Here is an 18,429-nt window from a genome sequence, read left to right as displayed (position 1 = left end):
GATGATAATTTCTCCGAAACGAAACGTTGTATTGAAAATCCCTCAATGGTCTTATAGAGCTCAAAAGGGGGTAATGAGAAAGTGTTTTTTTTTTCGCCAGGACAGTTGCTACCCCGTTTTCGAACCCCACCATGAGGATACCATGTTGGTTAAAATGGGACCAAAGTTGATAAAATGTAAATGAATTTTAAAATGAAAGCTTTCTTGGAAGTAACTAATTCTATATTTTTATAAGAAACTAGACTTTCCCCCGCGACTTCGTACGCTCGATATTGACGGATATATGATAACTGAAATCCATTGCACATAACATCAAAATGTAAAAACATCGGCACGCTACGACGCAAGCACATGTGTCGATCGGTAGTGAGATAGCAGAGTGCGACATCAACGAAAAAGACGTTTTTAAAAAGTCCTATAATCCGATCGAGCGCAATTATGAATTTAAAGTTAAACTATCCGGGGACACTTCGAGCTAATGCGATTTAATTAATCACTAGTGTAACAGTCCATTTTAGGAAGTTAATTCATTTTAATAAAAACATCAAATAATGTAAAGTATTACAAATAAATGCAATATCAGTACAATTCTTGTTGGCCTTGTCTGAGCGATATGCGTGTTTTCTTGGGAAATTTTGGACATTATTCCGATTGATTTTGGCGTGCGAACTTGTACCACTGCAGTAGAGTGTTGCTAAAAATATAGATTATTAGTTTTTTTAATCGTATCCGTAAAAGGGATTAAATAGCACCTTTACGTTTTTTGGATTGCTGTTTTGAAGCAAATTTATTCCATTGCCCATTTTGGGGATTATTCAGTTGTACGACATCCGTTTCTTTGCGCTGCTAAAAGAAAAGCTTAAGATCATTAATTGGATATTGTAGAAAAGAAAACGATTTACTTACCATCCAAATTACGTGTGAAACCCTCTGAATTGAGGTAAGCGAAATTGCCAATTTAATAATATAATTTTATTTTAACCATAACTTTATAGGGTTTTTTTTGTATACGTATACAAAAGTACCGCCAACTGTACGAGACCAGTATCGTCACCATTACGTTTAATTTCTTCCGATTTTTCAGAGTCATCCGATTGTTCCAGTTCTCCGTCTTCTTCGCACCAGACCCGCATTCTTCGTGCCAAGAGCTAAGATTTATGTTTTGTGTTTGTCTAAGATAACCTTTCCCATGTTTTGATTTACGTCAATTTAAAACCCGAACTTAACAACTGCCTTTCGGCGCAATTATACTAATTGTAAAACCAATCATATGGCCAGATGTGCGGGGTATTATGCAACTTGCTTGTTTAAGTACCGAATACTGAATCCGATATTTAATTTTCCTTTTATGTGAAAGCAAGTAGATAATTAAAAAGCTTTTGTTTGCAATTTTTCTTCCTTTATTTTGCTAGTGACGGAAACTTTTATCTTGCTCTATAAATAACTTTCTTTTATTTATGCCAAATGAGAACCTAATGAAATTATCCCACCTCCTGAGATTTTTATCGTGGCACTAGGGCGGACCTAAGCTTTGAACCTTTAGCGATTTTTCCATGAATATAAACTGAACTGCGGTTTATCTCAAAGGTACTCATAATTGATTGTCGCATTCGTAAATCACCGTATTTTGCCTTATCAACAATATATACCGACACTGAATTGAATTTTATTTTCTCAAGTCTTTTTCGCGACGTTCTTGCATAAAAGATCTTTCATTTTCATTTTAAGTAAATGAAACACAGCCATTTATTTTACCCTATGATTTATTCTCGTTGTGAGGCATCCAATTGAATTACTAAAGGGTATAATTAAAATGTATGTTATTCTTGTGGACAATTTATATTTATTATACAGCGTTCAGTTTAAAATTTGTAGACGGTCAGTAGATATGTTAATTAATGCACGAAACACCGCACACCCGATTGAAATATTTTATAAATTTCCTTTATGGTAACGAAAACTGTACGAAAAAAATAACAACAAAGACCCTTTCAACCCTTGTCAATTGAAAATGGGGGAATCGTAAAGGTTGCTGCTAAAATCATGTCACTTTTACGATGTTAGAGGTTACTTGATCATTTTATGTTGTCTAGATGGGGTAGGTATTTTTTAACACTCGAAGCAATATCAAATAAAACCAAATCGGTCTTGTAAATATTTACGGCTAAAAACATAATAAAAATCTTTGTACTCGAATAACTATAATTTACAAACAGGATATCACCAATTCAACTATAAAAGTTGCACGCAAGAAAAACTCAGATCGGCAACTTAAAACAAAGAATCGAGGACCACGATTTAAAAAAAATGTCATTTCGTGTCAAATTATAGGTTGCGTTTAGTTTCTAAACTTTAATCATACGTAAAGATATCAATTGTGCGGTCGATTTTTTCTGATTCGCTTTTAGGATCACACGACTTTGATAGCGCAATTAGAACTGCATGCTGAATAGGAAAAAAATCACTTGCTATTATTTACGTTATTGTGGTTAGGCCTTTTCGAATTATTATAATGCTTATTTATATTCGGCGCCTGCACTTTTCTACCCAAATGCTATGTTTGTATCATTTGTGTTGACTAAGTCACATTTATTGGAAACATCCGCATTAATAGATGGTATCAAATGAAGAAGGGTTGCGCTGCGGTTGAAGTTCCGGATCTATTGGTATTTATAAAACTGCAATTCCTATAGCCTACATTGTCACGTAGCAACTTGGGGATGGTGCGTATTTTTTACCTGCAATAATTAGGTACCTACTTACGGCACGGATGAAATGGGTGATTCATGTGAGCTCTGAATTGATGACAACGATACCAAGAAATCTGAGTGCCAGGTCATTTAGGAGAGAGTGAATTAAATTATTGTTCCATTTATTCACAATAACTTATGATTATAGGATTTATTTATGAACAAATTCTCTACAGAAGGAAATGGTTCGGCAAGAGTTAGGACATATTTTGGGACCAGTTTTGTATGCGCTTTATACAACTACACGAAGATGTGCAGATACAGTTTGTGATTACTGACTAGGCAGCATTTAAATAGTTGAATTTATATAAATTAATGAAATTAAATTGGCAAGACAAGACAAGGTACTTTTCATGCTCTTCACATTAACTGTGAAAGGTTACCTTACTCTTCATTGTATTATTCTCGGCTCGCTTGGCGCAGCGCAAAAGCTTCCGGAATAGATTCACACTTGACTATTCACTGGTGTAATTTAAAAATAGCGTGTATAAATGGTGGCGGTTTGGGTTATTCTTGCAGATTTTTAAGTGAAATGATATTAAATTGAGTGAATTTAGTTTATCCTACCATTTTTGAGACTTGAAAATATAACCTCTTAATCCTATCCTACTTGAAAGGCATTTTTTTCGAAGCTGTCTTAGATCATTATTTACACTATGCTTGAATTAACAATTAACTTAATTTTCTAATTACAAATAAAGATCACAATGTATCATTCGAACGCACTCGTACAACTGTGCAACTACTCGCCGACATTCCCTTACGGCGATTATGCTAAGTATTCGTGGCATAATTACACTGACCACAAATTAAACAATCCGTATGTTTCGACGTGTCGTGCTTTAATAAATTTAAATTTTTCTTACTGTTTGTGGCATACCTAATCGCACGTAACTTCCTTCAATGTGAATATGCCGCTTCAAGTTAGGCTTAAATTCTGGAAAAGTTTTAAACTATCCTTGCTGTAATCACAAATGAAATGTTTGTAAGTGTATTTACTTTTACAGCCGTACAAACTACAATAGTGATTACTTTTGGCTGTTGTAAATAAACAAAATGGCGGTCTTATCCCGTCTTTTTGTAAGAAATTCCAAATTTTGTTCGTTCAGACGGTTAGTGCAAATTCAACTTGAAAAATGTCATCAGGTGAAAATTTTATCGCGAGTGAAACATAAAACCGATTTTACACGGGAATACTGTATGCGAGATACTGCATTTGAGATACAGTGTGCCGACAGAATTTGTGTCAAATAGACTTCGCAGACCTGGGCATTCTAAACTGCTCTTTCACAGTAAGGTATTTTCAGTGCAGTGGCGGGCTAATCAAAAAGTATCCTGGTGTAAACAGTTCCATATGAAATTACCACTGATGCCATAAAAACAAAGCTGCGTCATATGGAGTTCGACACCAAAGGTGGCAGCAGTAGTGCTTTTTCGAGCTATGTTCAAAGGGTACTCTTTGCTATGTTACTCTCTCAAACGCAAAACCTTAACGGACACCTTAATTTTCTGCCCTCAAAAACTTGGCGCCCCTGGTGGGTTTTCAGTAAACCGACGGGGCAGAAAGCCAATAGATATGTTCCATTTAACAGGATTCATATAGGGTAAGGTGGCGTAAGTGTTCTCGTAAAAGAAGATTTCTGTTATCATGATAATTCTAGAATGCATTTTGTAATAAAAAATTTGTCCATACATTTAAAACGGTAAACTCGAATCTCCATGTGTTGACACAGATGAATTAATAGGATTTTTCAAGATCTTTTATTTGATGTGCCACACGAGATGCCGTACAAATTAGAATTTTAATGTTGGAGATAAAGTGAGTAGAAGAAAAACAAATGAAGATGCGCCACCCTGTATAGGTATTACGATTACATCTGCACGTGGGCAGGTTATATAATATTATTTTTATTTGTTACTCAGTTGTAAACGTTGATTAACAAGACAAAACGCAAACGGGTAAACGTCATTTAAACGCTACTGACTTGTAAAACTGACAGCTGACCTGTAAAAATTTTACAAGTTAGTAATCTAGCAATTTCATTGGCCAGAATTAATGCGAAGTCTCTGTTACATGGATAACATGATATTTTAGACATTTCTTCGGAATCAATTTAAGAACTAGTTATTTACGTTTACTATTGTTTACAAATGAGTAACAAATAAAATATTGTACATTATACGCCAGGTAATAGTTTTTACTGGCTCTAGGAAATGACAGGCTCGCCTGACGACTCGCCAGTCAACTTCTCCTATCGCCAGTAAAAACTCACTTACCTGGCTAATAATGTAAAATACTATTTCACTACTAGCGTCTGATTATTATCCTTTTTTCCACTTGTAAAGTAGGCTTTCTCGGTAGTTGTTCAAAGTGGTTAATAATGTGCCGATTGTTAATATAAAAATGAGCTAGCACCACTTTGAAACCGAGTACACGGGTATATACGAGTATAACTCGCTTTTATGTCTTCTGATGAATTTTTTAGGCAATTCCCTACGATTATGGAGGATTTTCTGGAGATAGAGGGGTAGGCTATTGAATGATCGCGATGCCGTCTTACATACCATTTTCTCGTCTATACAAAAGGTCACCACGTCTTCATATGCAATTTTTAATTTAAAATGGAGCTCGCCAGCGCCACTTTGGAACCACGGGTACGTCAAATACCTTCCACTTCTATGGCTTCTAATGAATTTTTTTTAGAGGAAATGCCAGTGAATGGTTTTCAAGTTTTTAAAAAAGGTTACCAAGTTTTCATACGTGATTCTCAATTCAAAATTGAATTCACCAGTACCTGCATTTCGCTACCCAATATTTGTGAAAATGGAGTAGTATCCATCCAGCGAACGACGGTGATTTTGATATCATCGAATAAAAATACACTTCTGACGGTGAGTAAATTTATTAAAGACGAGTGCATCTTAACTCATAATTTATTGATAATGTAGCATGCTACCAACATATTTTTATTGTTTTAGGGCCATTCTGTGGAGGGCTACAGCGAAAGGTGCAGTAAGGAAACCACGCCCATCTGTAGGGGTCTGAAACATACAAGTCAGTTGTGGGTTCAATCATCAGTACAACTAATTTCCTTCGTGCCAAAGTCAAAGTAGTAAGTAACAAATTAGAAAAATTCACAAAATTCAAAAAAAGCCAATTTTCATAAAAATTCATAAAACTGAAAAAATTTAAAAAATCAAAAAATTCAAAAAATAAAATAATATTTATAAGAAATTCAAAAAATGAAAAAAATTCTTGATGCAAAGGAATGTGAACAAAATTTTTTTTAAATCCATACGAGAATTAAAGGAACTGAGCCAACTTGTTGCTTTTTTCCGATCTACGGTCTAAAGTTCTACTTAAATCGGTACTATTTTGAATTAATTGTGGGAGGCGAGATAAAGGCTTTAGTGAGTTTTTGGACTTTTGATGTGTCCGTTCAATACTGAACATTTTTTCCTTTGATGTAATTGTCAAATATATAAATTCCTGTCGTTTTCGATTCAGACCCGTTGTTTTTTGTATGGATTTCTCTCTCCCTAGTAGGTACATAACCATGTAACCATTATACTCATACTTATCTTTTGCTAAAAACTACCACTTGTTTTAAAAAATCTTAATTGTGTTACCAACCAACCTATTATTCAAATATGATCCTTAAGAAGTAGGAATTGAGATGTAACATTTTTAATCTCTCAAAAAATTAAAGCCGCGCCCTAGAACTAAGTTCTCTACCCTCAGGACAATATGGATTCCTTTGGTATATTTGGAACCTTTTCTTCTTAGTACCTACTTTCCAACCAATTCTCTCTTTCATTAGGGATTACGTTTTGTATCCTTATTCTAATATTCGCATACATGGTAACATGGTCCAATTCATAATGGTAATGAAAATCTCATAAAAAGAACCCTGCTTGAAAGTTGGGAAAAATTCAAATGGAAAAACTTTCGTTAAATAAACTCGTTTGAGTGTGCAGTTTTAAATATTTGTTTAAAATGGGCCGTCAAAACTTTCCTAAACTCAACCAAGTTATACATTTCCAAACTGCTCCAAATCAAATTAATAAGCGTTTTTTTTAATTTATCGAAACGAGTAAAACTAAACTTTTTTCTGAACGTAATAAAAATTTCACATGAGTACACCTACAGTTAGATTAAATGACAGAAAATGAATTAAAGTTTCTATTTGACAGACGTTCGTTAATGCTGCATAAGCATTTTTGTCATACGTATTGAAATTTCAATTGAATTTTTCATCAAACAATGGAAATTGTGCGTCTACTTTCGTATTTAATCAATAGACGTCACGATTGATTAGTTTGACTTGATGTATTTTAAAATTGGTGCAGAAAAATTAATTTTGTTGTTTTGAATAAAGGTACTCAAATTCACAAAGTAAATTAAAATACAACGGCAATTTGATCATTTTATCTGCAACAGAATCGGGCGATAACCACACATCGTTGGGGATAACAATTGGATTAGCTGTTTAACGTCAGCTTTGAGTAATGGTTGGTAACCCTGTTCCCCTTCTGTATCCACTGACTTGCTGCTGATTAAAATGTAATCTAATATACCTACCCGAAAATATACTACACACCAAGCGAATATTATTTGCGATGCTTAAAATAGTTCTTTACGACCTTCACCCTTCATTCCTTCCAGCCCCAATCAAATGTATATACGCGAGGATAGGGAAAAGTGGAAACTTCGAATGATAAAAATGCCGTGCCTACATAAATATGGCAACCTCAATTTATCATTATCTGAAAACGTTTTTATAATAAATTACCCGTTTAGCGAAATATTCGAGCGCAGAAGGAGCCGCTAATTAAACAAATTAATGATTGTATCGTACATTGTATTTACCTTAATGTAGTATTCTTGTGCTTACAGTAATTACTTAACGTATCTACAATTATTTAATTTATTATACATATAGATCACACTACTTTTCTGTAAGTACAGCGTTATTAATATCAATTATTTAATTATAAATACAGCAATTCTCAGTACGGCCTCTTCAGTTATCAGATTTTACACGGAATCAACGAAAAAGCAAAGTTCGTGTCTTGTTTCTTTAATATGCTATAATTATTGCACTTATTATTTTAAGTACGGCCACTATTTACAGAATTAAGTCGGTTTAATAGTCACAGCAAAAATACGTCCTTAATAGAACGGCGATGCGGTTCTAACATATTGATTCGGCTAATGCGGGTTGAGGTGTGTTATAAGGACCTGCCCAGGGCTGTAAATTTTGCAAGGCGCTAAGGGCCGTATCGCCGGGACCCGTCGAGGATGGCGGCGCTTCTGGCATGTATCCTTTGCTGAGGGCTTCAGCCTGAAGTGACAGCATTAATCGATTCGCTGCTTGCCGCTCGGCCTCTCGTTCTTCCGCCGTTTGTCTCCTGTAACAAAAATCGTTATTAGTATATGGTTAAGATTAGATGTGGCAAGGCGTTTTTGATTTTGGTACAGAACAACGGAACCAGTATCGATATAATGGAACTAATTTGGACGATGTGACTAAAAGCTCATGCAGAACACATACTTAGGTACACCTAGAAATAGAAAGCCTATTAGTAGGTAATAAGATTTTGAATTTTCTCGGATTTTGAATTCCAGAAATTTTCTTTCTTTTTTATTTTTACTAATGCAATCAACATTTTTGTGACAGAGTTGCATCCACGGATAATATGAAATGCATAGTCAATCGTGCAATAAGTTTGCGGCAGAGCAAAGCGATGCAAGGGGAGTCGATGGTGTCGGTCTGTCCGTCTGTCCGTGAACACGATAACTGTCAAACGCTTGGATCGATTTGATACAAACTGTGCACAGTTGACCTAGATGCCACAACTAATAAGCCTATTGAAAATGGGTCAAACCAATGACCCCTTGGGCTCACGTCTCTCTGTCTCTGCCAAACGCTTGAACCTATTTAATTCAAACTTTGCACAGTTGACCTATATGCCACATGTAATAAGCTTATTGAAAATGGGTCAAATCGAATGACCGCGTGGGGTCACGCTTCTCTGTCCCTGCCAAACGCTTAAACCTATTCGGTTGAAACTTTGCATAGTAGACATATGTAACAAGTCTATTGAAAATGGGTCAAATCCCCGTAGGGTCACGCCTTTCTTCCTCTGGCAAACGCTTGAAGCTATTCGGTTCAAACTTTGCACAGTTAACATATATACCACATGTAACAAGCCAATTGAAAATGGGTCAAATCCAATGACTCTGTGGGGTCACACCGGGGTGCTCTGCCGCTTTTTTAAACACTCTTTATGGGTTTATTTTATCTGAGATAATATCAGCAGCACAATTTTGCTCCAATCCTAATGGCTGACGAAAACTTATGCGCATCATTTAAAATTCATCTTTTGGGACCCAACTAATATCTTTTCGACAGTGCGGGTGTTCAAGTTCGTCGCATTTTCTCTACACTCGCCACTTTCAATAAAACAATTGTTGTAAGGAGGTATGAACTTTCCTATACCCCATGACGAAAAGTCAGCCTTGGCTATCAAAGCCCCGGCGTGTTTACATTTTCGTTCTAGTTTTTTGTTGATATATATGTATATGGTGATCGAGAAAAATATGGTGTTGGGGTTAAAAAATGCTGGCATTTTTTACACTGAAGAGAAAATATAGCAGATTTTGCAAAAAGCAGATTTTGATACCAAAGTTCATTCTCTTAAATGAAACAGTATTTTTAAAATCCATTTTCGAAATCTATGTCAATTTCTACGCGTAATAAGAATAATTCGAAAATTGATTTTTAAACATACTGTTCCATTAAAAAAAATCAAGTCTGCTTTTTGACGTACCTATCCCGTATATTTTCTCTTTGGTGCAAAAAATACGCAAAAAAATTATGATAGATGTATGCGAGCATTTTTTTAAACTCAACACCTGATTTTTAAATGAAGTTGTCCCATATTTTAGCCGCTCACTGTATAATATCCAGGGTTCTGCAACAATGCGTTTTTTATTATCACGGCCTACTCCAGTACATAAACATCTAATTAATTAATGGGTAGGTACGTTTGTAAAAAGTATTAAATAACCTAAAAACTGCAAGGTTTAGACACAGGGTGTCCCTTATAAAAGTTGAAGAAAATACAAAAGACTATCGAATAACGAAATAAAATAGTGGTAGTTAGAAAAAAAAATAGTTATGGCACTTTGAAATTGGGACATGTCCCATTGTGAACAGGGTGTTCACTAAATCCAACTTTCTCATTATCACAGTGTTTCCTTTTTTTACACGGGTTAATTTGTTACTGAAATTTATTTCTTAACTTCAAAGAACAAGGTCTCTGCGATTCATCAAAGTGAGGCTTGCTTATGGGGAATTATTCAGAAAAAAATTAATACGATGGAAACATTTACAACAAATCAAAAAATGAATAGATTTAAATGTAGAGGGTACCAAATGACATCGGAATAACTAAAAATCTACAAAGTGTTCTATTTTAAAAAATCATTTATTTATTTATACTATAACTACCCTGTACATTCAAAAATAATTTCTATAGATACGCAACCGTCTGTTCCCATTTGACAAAAGGTTTTTTTAATATCTTTTACTCCGTTCAGAAATAATTCCAGAAATACGGCTAAGCTACAGCGAACATTTCAGTAATTGTGTTCAGGGGCGGATTTAGGTAGGGGCTGAAACCCAGGGCCTCCACGCCCTGTGCCGAACACTACAATAGGAATTAATAAAAGAATAACTCCAATAAGATGCTAAATTATCTTTGATTTTCAGACTTTAAAGCGTGAGTGTCATGGGCGCACGATAGTAGGTGTAAATGTAACAGGTACATGCTATCTCTCTCCAACGACAAGTGTAACGAGGAGGTAGGGAGGAAAGAACCGAGAATCTACGTCTACGTCACGAGGCGAAACCTTAAAGCATTTATACACTGTAAGTACCAGTGAGATCGCGGTAATGCGAGGTTCCGTGCAATCCGAGGTCCAAAAGAAAAACAAGATACGAAGAATCGTATACGCTTTCAGTAAGGGAAATTTTTTACACTCGGCTCGCTTTCGGAAACGCAACTTTTAATGCGGCTCATATTCAAAAGCACTGATCCTTGAACTCGTAGAGGGAAGGGACTTCCTCTAAAACACTTGAACTAAGCCAAAAAGCCTTTCTATTTTCATATAATCGCCGTACGCCTACAATATTCTACGCTACTCACCCTAAGGCACCGGGTAACGTGTCGACAATCACTCTGACACTCACAGGCCTAGTTCTAAAAATAGATCAGTGGGTTTTTGTCTGCTGCTGTGTACAGATTGAGCTTCACTGTTTTAGTGATATCTGTGATTTTTGAAATTTGAACCCGAATTACCTCTGATTATTATCTCAATTTCAATATTTTTCATTGTATTCATACTTAGTGCGTTTACCCTACCTGTAATTTTAATAATAACTTTCTGAAGAAATAATAAAAATAGAAATGAAGATGTTGTTCGTTAACAGAATTTCATGTAAGTATAGGGCCCCCTAGAAATATTAGCACAGGGCTCCCTGAGCCCTCGCTCCGCCCATGCTTGTGTTGATAATTATTGTTCTCAAGGGACCCAGAACAAGAGAGGGATAATAAATCAATAAATAAATAAAAATTGCTGTTTTGCTAAATAATCAGAGGTAGGTACTCGTATCCTCCCCGAAAAACCTTTTTTTTTGTATAGGTCCCAATTGAAGGTTTTATCCACTGGAGCACTAAAGGAAGTAGAAACATAAGAAAGAGGTGCCTGTATATTTCCTTTTAATGCTGGGATATACGCTACTAAATTCAGTAAAATGGTGTAAATTATATACAGCCCCAAAATTTTTAAAATTCCAAAAATATATTAAACTGTAATATTCCAACAAAACCAGACAGATCAATATCTACGGTGGTATCCTTCCATGTCGACACACTTCAATTTGTCGTGCTCGGTAAAGTTTGCTCGTAGATACACTTCGGAATAACAAAAGTACAATAGAATGTCTAAGGGAGGAACGTCTTAAGTAATATCTTTGAGGTGTTAAAAAAATTAACAGTGATACACCGATAGTTGAGTTGTTGACTGTATTTATAAATATTTAAACTTTCAAACACTAGACCGATGTCAGCGTGCATTATTGAACGAAATCGCTCTGTCGGCTTTTGCATTATCCAGAAGCTTTTAGGGTGTCAAACCGAGACCGTCAACTCACTGGACACCTTCTCTACAACTATCCTCATTTCTCCCTTCTCTGACTCTCGTCTTAAAATTATATAGGAAAAGAAATGCCAGGTTTGTGATGCAGAAATGACAAACATTGTCGTCCTCCAATCACAGCAAAATACAATTTTCACAGAAGTAAAACTGCGAATACATCTTACTGAATCGACCCCAACTCGTGCAAAATGTATAAACGCAGTTTGCGAAACGGCTTGGTGAATATTCCATTCGGAAAGTAGAAATTCAGAAATTTCGAGCTTTATGTTGTCATTACCGTTATTAATTATAACACATTACAATAAACTATAAGCAACTTTGGCGATTAGAAAGTTGTGGTGTAATTCCCGTGGGCACCTTAGCAACTTGTACCCATGTTAACATGTAGACTATACACTTCAGATTCGGAAGTTTCGAACAATTAGCGCAATTAATTAATAATTTCATGTAACTCAACCTAGTTAACAACAAAGGTCTATGAAATATAACAGTTAATTTATTATGTGCGGAAATTGCGTTATCAAGCCTGGCTATGTAAATCATAATTAAAATATGGCCACAACCACAACTGTGCTGCAGGCGGCGGGCTTTAGTGCTTTGTTAATAATTGAACGTCGGGTGCGATTAGCGAGATACCTGTAGTTAACTTACATTTAACAAGAAAGCGGCAAACTGAAATCATTTCGGTTCAACACAGCATATATATTGCGACCGGTACCCGTACCACACACACTTGATTGCAGTTTTGGAAGTGAAATCTCAGGTCAGGTGCATTATAAAAAAAAAAAGTAAAAAAAAGGCCAAATTGAAAGCAGTACTTTTTATGAGAAATTAAGTAGAAGTGTTAGTCGGCCTCTAATTATTAATTGCTCTTCGTTAATTAAACTTTCAGTTCTGGCGGTTCCGCTTCCTACGTATAAGGGCACTAATTATTTAGTGTGCCCGGGTAGTTTAATTAGGTGGTAATTAAATATGAAAGCGTCATTGTTTCAACACCTCATACTTGCTCGTATATCCCTATCCTCGTCTTCGGCCACCATTTTGTTAGTATAGGTATTAGTTATGATGAGACGCCCGTTATCTTCATTCGCTTTTAGCGATTTTATTCGATAACGATTTTTGGACTCGCTCTTAAAAATTCCTAAATACCTTCTTTGAATAATTATTTGCTAATTAAGGGGATGTTTGAAATTTTAACAGAGTTAACTAGAGGCGATTATTTTTTAATTAGTCTTCATTACGAATTCAGGACGGAATTAAGGGGCTTTTAAGGTTTTAACTGAAAACCGACTTTTTATTACAGACAACGCTTTAAAGGATAATGTGATTTTTTTAGATTTAAATAAAATTTCACTCTTGAAGTGTCTAGACCATTATGCAAACACCCATCAAAATTAATTTCAATCATACGTGTGCGCCCTCTTACCTAATGTGTTTGTGTCGAACGGAAATGTTCTTTTGTACCTTTTAAAAGACACTTCTTTGTATAGTGTTTACAACCTATGGCAGTTACGTTCCATTTCCGATTAGAAACTAAACTATGTTATAGCGATTGATAGGATGTTGTAAGACATTGACTGCCCTTTCTAATTTAAGTAGGTATGCGCGCTTGACTAAATTTCATTATGGTCGATTGCCAATGAACTGTTTTGAAGATTCTAAAAATTTACGCTATAATGATTAATAATCGAATTGCCAAATAAGGTTGGCAATCGACCTGCAAAGTGCAAACAATTAGATGTGTCGCTTTGTTATAAACATTTTTTGTAGTTGTGGTCATATCATATACCTTTTGCGAGCAAAAACTTTAAAATAATAACAAAAAATTTTACATTGTAACTATTTTTTCTAGTACAGTATACTTTTCAGACCGCCAATTTGCTACCGTATTTACGTAAAAATCGGCACATTTGATGTTATGGAAGGTAGGTATCGTAGTTAAACTACATTTTAATTTAGGTATTGCGTGCGTGTAATGCCTCAAAAATAATGTTCGCGGAACTTATACATTAATTAAGTGGTGCGCCCGGAAATGCGTAATTAATAAAAACATATATTGTTTTTTGGTATGGTATATGAGTAGACAGTTATGCATATGTTATACTTATACTTACCTATGTCTAAAACCGATAAATATACAGATTTGCTATTTCTTGGTGTTTTGTTCAATAGAACAATTTAAAACTATGCCAAATACCACGACCGATCAAGAACTAACGATTTGAAAGGATTAAATTTACATAAATAGAATACACACATAGATACACAATCTAAGAGTCTTCGAAAAATGGCTTACCACGCGCATATAAAAGGCCAGGAGATAAAGAACACGAAACTAGAACATTGCAGGAAAATGCCCATGGGTACTATACCTGCACTTAAAAGCTTAAATGGAAAAGGGAGGTGCTAAAAATTTGATTGTAAAATAAAAAAATTCAAATGACACCAAACAGCAGTATACAAGAAACAAAGAGAGACAGAGATGTAAAAATTTAGTATCTAGAAGTGAAATCATGGAGCAGATTCCAATAAGAACGTAGAAGGAAATGGTAAAATACTGTTTTTAAACGTAGCGGGAAAATAACAAGCTGAAGGAAATGAGTTAAAGAAAAACCACGCATCGAAAGACATGGCTGAAAAACAGAGACCAAGCGCCTAGCCAAGCGCATTTAAAAAAAAAGATTAGCAGCTTCCCTGTTTTATTTTGCAGGTCCTTCTTCTGCATGATCTTGGTTTAGGTAGGTATGTATTTTTTTGTTCTCTTGGCTTGTGTAACGCGGTCAAAGGACACAAAAAGGAGAAAAAAGAAAGGAATAACTAAAAGCCTTGGAATTATAAATCACAAAGTAATTTGGATAGAAGGATTAAACTCTTCCGCACTTCAGTCACGCACGACAAAATGACAAATGATGGTATCCGGAATACAAAAAGAAGACGATCACTTAATTTAGGACAAAAAATTTGAGAAAAATCAATAAGTAATCTACGAAAATCGGAAATACAAAAGGGAAGAATGATAAATAGATGACGGGCAAAGATAGTAGTAAAAGATAATGCGGCAGCGTGAATTAAAAGGGGCATGAAATGGTAAAATATTGAAGGAACAAAACAGATAGATAGGTATAAGAGGGAAAAATTAAAACAAAACCATTTATCTGAGAATAACAAGAAGAAGACTTATACAAATCAAAACAATAATTTCTGAAAAATAGCACGCCAATGGGCTAAATGGAAACCAACAATGATTGCATAAATATTCAATTACCTATACCTTTTATCACTTACAAAAAAGTACCTACTCCCCTAAAGAGTGGCTCTGTTTGATAGTATATTGTCTTTTGCTCGTATTTGTTGTAATGTTACACCATCCTTTATTTTTACACTAATTGGCTGGGCTCATCGTTTCTCCTCATTTACGTTCAAACATATATACAGGGTGGATATGTTGGGCACTGACATCATTCAGTATTTCCGTTAAGTGGAGGTTACTGCGGCAAAAGGGAAAGACGGGTTAGGCATGTTTGACATGAAGCGAATCTAATAGGGTAAGCTTGATCTGGGTGCCATCGCAATGCGGAATAGGGGGCTACGAAAGAGCCGACGAGCAAGATAGGGAAAAGAGGCAGGGTAGTAGGCACCGACCAGGAAATCATGGAAAATATTGACAGACTTTTTCCGATGCAAGTAAAAGACCAGAAGACCAGAGAAGCAGAAGAAGCTGCTAGGAAGATGCCAAGGAAGAAGGCACCCGGGCCAGACGGGCTCCCATCAGAATTTGTGTCTAAAGTAGCGGCGAGAAACCGGACTGGTTCTCTGGCGTATTTGATCAAGTGCTAACCACAGGCGAATACCAAGAGATGTGGAAGGAAGCGACGGTAGTTCTTATTCCAAAAAAAGACCCGGGGTCAATGAGGCCCATACCTGGGAAAACTGCTAGAAAGAGGTCTGGTCGAGAGAATAGAGAAATACTCTAATCTATCCGAGGGACAATATGGTTTCAGGAAAGGAAGAGGCACAAGAGAGGCACTAAGTAAGATAGAGATAGAGAAAAAATAGTATATTAAGAGACAAGTGTATAATCAAGTCTTTAAGGCACGCACGAGTTTAATGGCACGACGAGAAATACGCCCCCGCGAAGCCACGTTATTTTTTATTCAGCTTTGAAAAAGTGCACTATAAAGATGAGACTTTATATACCTTCGACTAATTAAAGAAAAGGAAATAATATAAGCAACATTAAAAGGTTTCGTAAAACCTTGGTCCAAAAAGTAGCAAGTGTTCTGCCACAGTTTCCGCCCTTTTTTGTATCAACCACGAAGTCAATTTTTCAAATTCTTTGTTGTAAGCGGTTTCAGATCTTCTGGGCCAACAAGCTCTGCTTCTTCCGCTTCTTCACTAAGTTCTAAACATATTGGCAAAAAATCAATGCGTCACAGTGTTTATTGCGACTTTGTATCTTAGTTAAACCATTCATTCGCCAGTTTTGTTCCCTTCCTAAAATGGCAAAGCAATAATAGTTTAATTATGCCTATTCTCCTGCAATTACAAATATAAATTATAGATTTGGAAGGTACCACCGTATAGTTTACGATAGCAAATTTGAGCTTGTACTTACGGTAACAATTCAAGGGTATACATTGACTTCGACATATACTTCCGGTCATTACGTGTTAAAATTACATAAATACACAACATAATTCTTCGTGATTCATTAAATATAAATAGTTTATAGATTATACGATTTGAAAAGCAACAATAATCATTACATAATATTTATGATTAAATTTATTGATGGCATTCAATAGCCACAGAACAAACAATTTCAATCTCACTGAAGAACGAAATCAAAGGTCAAAAGCACTGGCTATTGATTTTGGATTAATTAATTTAATTATTTTTGCATCAGCAAATCGCCATAGGTACATTTTATGTTCAAGCTTTCATTCTGTATGTTAATGTCTATTTTGATAGTTTTGGGAACTGGATAGAGAGTTAGTTATATGGACAAAAATGATCCTGGATGACTTATGCCTGAAGAAAATCAAGAATCAACACTTACACCCTATCTAGGTTTTCCTAAATATGGCGAAAAATAATAATGGCGTTTCTGATTTTTGACTTTAAAATATTTATTTGGGGGGCTATTTAAAAACTCACTAAATTCAGGTTTTTTTATTAAAGAAATTCAATTGTGTCTGTCGAGTTCTTTAGCAGCAAAAAAACATTCTATTCTTTGGTTTCTTGCAATAAAAGCACCCTCCATTTCCCTTTCTTGGGTTTTCAAGAATGTTTTCTATTTCGTAAGCACCAGTGCATCGCAGTCACATCGTTGTCTTTACTTGATGACATTTTTCACGGGAACTAAAGTCAAACATCAATTTTGTTATTTTTCACCATGATGTTTAGGAAACCTTAGAGAGGGTGTAAATTTTGTTTTTTGATTCATATCATATCATCTCATATTTATTATTTATCACAAAATACATTCCATATACTTGTATAAGAACAGGATTCTATTTAGGCATAACTTGAGGATCATTCTTGTCCATTTAACCAACTCTCTATCTATGGCTATGCTAATACGTGAGATCTCTGTACAGTATAACAAAAACGATATTATTTTTATAAGTTTGAGCATATTTAGGAAATGTATAATGTATCTACTTTCTCAATCTGGAATTGTGGTATTTTGCCTTTGTGTATCTTTCTATTCATATATGCTTTCTAGATCCTTCAAGGTATAACACATATAACGGTTTAGTTATTATTAGGAAATGTGAAGTACGAGTATATTCAAAAGGACAGAGAAGAACAAGTTAAAAAGTAATCGTAAACGATTTACATAAAGCGCATTTCCACTTGCATTCATTTCCCATTTGTAAGATGCAACTTCTGTTAAAATCGTAAAAATCCGGCCACAAATATGAAAGATAGCGTTGCACATGGGCAATCCATTGTTGACGTGCTACTTCAATTTCAGTTTATGAGAAGAATTTCATTCAATGCTTTTCTAAATGAGAAAGTTGGAACTGCGCATGCGCAAACCTAAATTTTAAAACTAATGTTAGATTTTCCTTTGTTCCAAGCGCCTAAGTATCAAATTTCATTTAAATTCTTCCATAAATAAAAAAAGTTGGCACTGCGCATGCGCAAAACCAAATTTTGAAATTGGCGTTTGATTTTCCTTTATTCGAAGTGCTTATGTATCAAATTTCGTTTAAATTCTTCAATAAATAAAAAAGTTGGCACTGCGCATGCGCAAAACCAAATTTTGAAATTGGCGTTTGATTTTCCTTTATTCCAAGTGCCTATGTATCAATTTTCATTCAAATACTTTTATAAGTAAAAAAGTTTGCAATTCGGTTTATAAATGGTCGAGATGCGAAAAGGGCACTGTGAATTTTGAATCGATTCGACTCAACTTGCATTGCGTATTATATGGCTAAAGCTATG

General features: G+C 35.2%; 1 protein-coding gene and 1 long non-coding RNA gene across 2 annotated transcripts in view; both read right to left on the bottom strand.

Annotated features, from left to right (window-relative positions):
• Positions 1 to 678: 678 nt before the first annotated feature.
• On the bottom strand, positions 679 to 1,095 carry LOC116177381. The gene is made up of 3 exons (XR_004146660.1): positions 907 to 1,095; positions 753 to 846; positions 679 to 694 (listed from the first exon to the last, which is right to left on the bottom strand). It is a non-coding gene; the product is annotated as an uncharacterized LOC116177381 (long non-coding RNA).
• A 6,511-nt stretch (positions 1,096 to 7,606) lies between these two features.
• The window catches only part of LOC116175368 (T-cell leukemia homeobox protein 3-like), a 43,106-nt gene continuing 32,283 nt past the window's right edge, over positions 7,607 to 18,429 (bottom strand). Inside the window, exon 3 of the mRNA XM_031493441.1 lies at positions 7,607 to 8,162. Coding sequence (XP_031349301.1) covers positions 7,946 to 8,162 — 217 coding nt within the window. The 3' untranslated portion in view covers positions 7,607 to 7,945. The remainder of the gene's footprint in view (positions 8,163 to 18,429) is intronic.

Source organism: Photinus pyralis, unplaced genomic scaffold, assembly GCF_008802855.1.
Source record: "Photinus pyralis isolate 1611_PpyrPB1 unplaced genomic scaffold, Ppyr1.3 Ppyr1.4_LG7, whole genome shotgun sequence".
NCBI classification, from domain to species: domain Eukaryota; kingdom Metazoa; phylum Arthropoda; class Insecta; order Coleoptera; family Lampyridae; genus Photinus; species Photinus pyralis.
The sequence above is the reverse complement of the archived record's forward strand: the minus strand, read 5'-3'. Positions and strand labels throughout refer to the sequence as shown.